The sequence below is a fragment of the Nematolebias whitei genome, chromosome 19, assembly GCF_014905685.2.
Source record: "Nematolebias whitei isolate Nwh7 chromosome 19, NemWhi1, whole genome shotgun sequence".
Classification (NCBI taxonomy): Eukaryota; Metazoa; Chordata; class Actinopteri; order Cyprinodontiformes; family Rivulidae; genus Nematolebias; species Nematolebias whitei.
The window spans coordinates 38,649,686-38,654,483 of record NC_056516.1 but is presented as its reverse complement, the minus strand read 5'-3'; the positions used below and the strand labels follow the sequence as shown (position 1 = coordinate 38,654,483).

Below are 4,798 nucleotides of genomic sequence, written 5' to 3'. Positions count from 1 at the left end.
CAAAAGTTTAGCTAAAAGAATCAAAAGTAGCTAAAAGAATCTTAAGGCAATCTAAAAGAAGTAAACTAGCCAAAATTCCACCAAAGAATCCCCTAAAAGACGCAGTTGTCCACACTTGGACGTCCTGAAAGTTTCTTCTGTCGTTTACTGACGAGGCCTCGTTCTCACCTGAACCTTAAAGACCCGTGAACGTTCACGTCGGCTTGGTTCCAGAACCAGCTGTAGTGGCTGGAGGTCCGGTCGCGACGGGCCGCTCGGCTCCAGGGGGCTCTCTGATTGGCCGAGGACGCTCAGAGGTTCTGCAGCGTCTTATCTGTCTGTCCAGCTGTCCTCTCGTAGGGCTGGTCCCACTTCCTGTCCAACACGCACCGCTTGATAACGACAACGTCCGTGTGGCGGGTCAGGAGGGACGACTCCTCGAGCCGCCCTCGCCTCCGTCACATCAGCTGAAGGCTCTAAAGCTAAAGGAGCAGTTCAGCTGCAGCACGCTCAACACCTAGATGTTTTTTATCTTTGACAAGTCGTACCAGAGTTTTCTGTCGACAAACGTGAGGATCTGAGTTTCTTCAGGAAAATATGGACCCAAACCACCCGACCGTGTTCTGTTGCCGTCGGCTTCGTTTTCCCTGGCGGGGATGAAACGCTCGTGATTTGTGGTGGAAGAAAAACGAAAGTTAAATGTGTTCAGACGCGTCGTCTTCAACCGGTCGGGTCAGTCGGGCTTCAGGGCCTCGGCGGCTCGCAGTTTACTCAAAACAAACCCTAAATGTCCCGGAGGGACGAGGAGGTCCTTCCGGCTGCGCAGAATCAAACCCGCATGAGGTGGACATGAGTTTTTAATGTCTCCTGAACATCTTTTAATCCATCGGTTCAGCTTGTCCACAGTTCAACCATCGGGTCCAGTTCTGATGATTAAAATGGTTCTTGCAGGTTTTCACGTCATTCCACGAGTGTCGCACGTCGTCCCGGAGAGCTGCCTGCTGATCTTCGTGGGCCTGCTGGTGGGCGGCGTCATCAAAGCCATGAAGGAGAAGGCCCCCATCCTGGACTCGAAGCTCTTCTTCCTCTACCTGCTGCCCCCCATCATCCTGGACGCCGGGTACTTCCTGCCCATCCGGCCCTTCACGGAGAACCTGGGCACCATCCTGGTGTTCGCGGTGGTGGGGACGCTGTGGAACGCCTTCTTCATCGGTGGGATGATGTTCGCCGTGTGTCAGATCGACGGGGCCACTCAGTTCAACCAGGTGGGCCTGCTGTCCTGCCTTCTGTTCGGCTCCATCATCTCGGCCGTGGACCCCGTGGCGGTTCTGGCCGTGTTCGAGGAGATCCACATCAACGAGCTGCTGTACATCCTGGTGTTTGGAGAATCGCTCCTGAACGACGCCGTCACCGTGGTGAGCTGAGCGACCGCGCCTCAGGAGCCCATCGAGCTGTTCGATTTCCTGATTAACAACCGCCCGCCCTCCTGCCCTGCAGGTTCTGTACCACCTGTTCGAGGAGTTCTCCCACGCAGGAACCGTGACGGTCGGAGACGCGCTCCTCGGCGTCGTCTCCTTCTTCGTGGTTTCGCTTGGAGGCATCATGGTGGGCGTCGTCTATGGCATCTTGGGCGCCTTCACGTCCCGTTTCACGCTGCACTCCCGCGTCATCGAGCCGCTCTTCGTCTTCCTCTACAGCTACATGGCGTACCTGTCTGCAGAAGTCTTCCACCTGTCGGGGATCATGTCGTAAGTAGAGCTCGGGGTCGGGCACCTGCCGGAGGTGCTGGCGGCTCGGTGTCAGATACCACAGCAGACCTTTGGAGGTCTCGTGCTCAGACCAGCTGATCTTCTCTGACTCCGCCTCCTTCCAGTCTGATCGCCTGCGGTGTGGTCATGAGGCCGTACGTGGAGGCCAACATCTCCCACAAGTCCTACACCACCATCAAGTACTTCCTGAAGATGTGGAGCAGCGTGAGCGAGACCCTCATCTTCATCTTCCTCGGAGTGTCCACAGTGGAGGGACCTCACAACTGGAACTGGATCTTTGTGGTCTTCACCCTGGTCCTCTGTCTCGTGTCCAGAGTGTTGGGTCAGTACACGGACGTAGTTTCTTAAACCCGTGATTTTTGATATTTTCTTCTTTATGTGACGCAGAAGAAGTGCTGGTGGCCATTTTTAAGAACAAGGGTGATGTACAGAGTTGTAGCAACTACAGGGGAATTAAGTTGATGATCCACACGATGAAGATCTGGGAGAGAGTTGTGGAAGCAAGACTTAGACCAGAGGTGACTATCTGTGAGCAGCAGGATGGTTTCATGCTGAGAACGAGCACCACAGATCCATCTTTGATTTGAGGATGATGATGATGAAGTGCAGAGAGGGTCAGAAAGAACTCCATTGTGTCTTTGTGGATTTAGAAAAAACATCTGACAGCAGGACATGTATGAGGACAGCAGGACATGTATGAGGACAGCAGGACAGTGGTGAGATGTGCTGTAGGAGTGACAGATAGCTTCAAGGTGGAGGTGGGAGTGCATCAAGGATCAGATCTGAGCCCCTTCTTGTTTGCTCTGGTGATGGACCGACTAACAGTTGAGGTCAGGCAGGAATCCCCGTGGACTATGATGTTTGCAGATGACACTGTGATCTGTGGTGAGAACAGGGAACAGGTGGAAGAGAACTTGGAGAGGTGGAGGTATGCACTTGAAAGAAGAGGAATGAAAGTCAGCCGTAGTAAGACAGGGTCCATGTGTGTGAATGAGAGGGAGGAGGTGGAACAGTGAGGCTACAAGGAGCAGAGGTCACAAAGGTGCAGGACTTCAAGGACTTGGGGTCCACTGTCCAGGAACATGGGGAGTGTGGTGAAGAGGAGAAGAAGAGAGTCCAGGCGGGATGGAGTGATGGAGAAAAGTTTCAGGAGTGATTTGTGACAAAAGGGTGTCAGCAAAGGTCAAAGGAAAAGTTTACAAGACAGTGGTGAGACCAGCTATGTTGTATGGTCTGGAGACAGAGACATGGACAAAAAGACAGGAGACAGAACTGGAAGTGTCAGAAATGAAGATGTTGAGGTTCTTCTTAGGAGAGACAAGGATGGAGAAGATCATCAGAGGTGCAGCACAGGTTGAACAACTGGGAGATGAAGTTGTTTTAATGTAAATGTTGAACATTAAAAGTCATTTTTTCTTCTGAAGTTGTTTTTTATTAAACGTTTGAAGTTCTTTTTAAAACCCGTGTCTCTGGGTTCAGGAGTCGTCGGGCTCACCTTCATCATTAACAAGTTTCGTATCGTGAAACTGACCAAAAAGGACCAGTTCATCGTGGCCTACGGTGGCCTGCGAGGCGCCATCGCCTTCTCTCTGGGGTTCCTGCTGCCCGACGACGACACGAAGCACATGTTCCTCACCGCCATCATCACCGTCATCTTCTTCACCGTGTTTGTGCAGGTGAGCCTGAGGCTGCAGGACACCTGGATCTGCTCCTTGATTTACTCACACCACTTGTGTCCTTCAGGGGATGACCATCCGGCCTCTGGTGGATCTCCTGGCGGTGAAGAGGAAGAAGGAAACCAAGCGGTCGATCAACGAGGAGATTCACACTCAGGTGAGAGTTCGAGTCCTGTTTTTGCTCAAAGTGCTGATCTCAGATGTTTTCTCCGTGTCTCTAATAAACGTTTCCTCCAGTTCCTGGATCATCTCCTGACGGGAATCGAAGACATCTGTGGACATTATGGACATCATCACTGGAAGGACAAGTACGCTCCTCGTTTTGAACACAACGTTTCTTCACTGTTGAAGTTCAGGAGAAGGTCCTGCACAACACTTGACGTTTGACAAGTTTTCAGAAAGAGCTGCACATTCTACAAACATGAAATTATTATTCTCAAACATTTGTTTGTTTCTGTTTTAAGTTCAAGAGCAGAATAATTTGAATCGTGGTGTCACAGTTTGGATCCAGATGTTGAGTCAGCGTCTTCTATAAAAACAGACTCTTGTCATTTCTGTGACGTTCAGATGAAACTGCAGCTTCTGACGAGTCCAGGAACCCGAAAAACAATAAAACTTCTTCTTGGCTTGTTCTTCACGACCAACAGCTGATGTTCCTCCGCCCGCAGGTTGAACCGCTTCAACAAGACCTACGTGAAGAAGTGGCTCATCGCCGGCGAGCGCTCCAGCGAGCCGCAGCTCATCTCCTTCTACAACAAGCTGGAGAGGAAGCAGGCGCTGATGCTGGTGGAGAGCGGGAGCTCCGCCCGGCTGCCCTCCATCGTCTCCATGCAGTGTGTTCACTCCTTCATCACTCCTCCATCACTCCTCACTCCTTCATTACTCATCACTCCTCCATCACTCCTCCATCACTCATTCATCACTCATCACTCCATCACTCCTTCATCACTCCTTCATCACTCCTTACTCCTTCATCACTCCTTCACTCATCACTCCATCACTCCTTCATCACTCCTTCATCACTCCTTCACTCATCACTCGTTCATCACTCCTTCTTCACTCCTTCATCACTCGTTCATTACTCATCACTCCCTCATTACTCATCACTCCATCACTCATGACTCGTTCATCACTCGTCACTCCTTCATTACTCATCACTCCTCACTCCATCACTCATCACTCCTTCAGCACTCCTCACTCCTTCATCACTCCATCACTCCTCACTCGTTCATCACTCCATCACTCATCACACATTCATCCCTCAAAACTTCTTCATCACTCCATCATTCATCACTCCTCTAATCACTCTTTCATCACTCCATCATTCATCACTCTGCACTCTTTCATCACTCCATCATTCATTGCTCCTTCATC

The 4,798-nt window shown here is 51.0% G+C and overlaps 1 protein-coding gene across 1 annotated transcript in view; it reads left to right on the top strand.

Annotated features, from left to right (window-relative positions):
- The window catches only part of LOC119425950 (Na(+)/H(+) exchanger beta), a 10,798-nt gene that overhangs the window by 1,177 nt on the left and 4,823 nt on the right, over nt 1–4,798 (top strand). Inside the window, exons 2-8 of the mRNA XM_037693507.1 lie at nt 931–1,394; nt 1,477–1,727; nt 1,853–2,070; nt 3,228–3,424; nt 3,492–3,581; nt 3,662–3,732; nt 4,093–4,257. Coding sequence (XP_037549435.1) covers nt 931–1,394; nt 1,477–1,727; nt 1,853–2,070; nt 3,228–3,424; nt 3,492–3,581; nt 3,662–3,732; nt 4,093–4,257 — 1,456 coding nt within the window. The remainder of the gene's footprint in view (nt 1–930; nt 1,395–1,476; nt 1,728–1,852; nt 2,071–3,227; nt 3,425–3,491; nt 3,582–3,661; nt 3,733–4,092; nt 4,258–4,798) is intronic.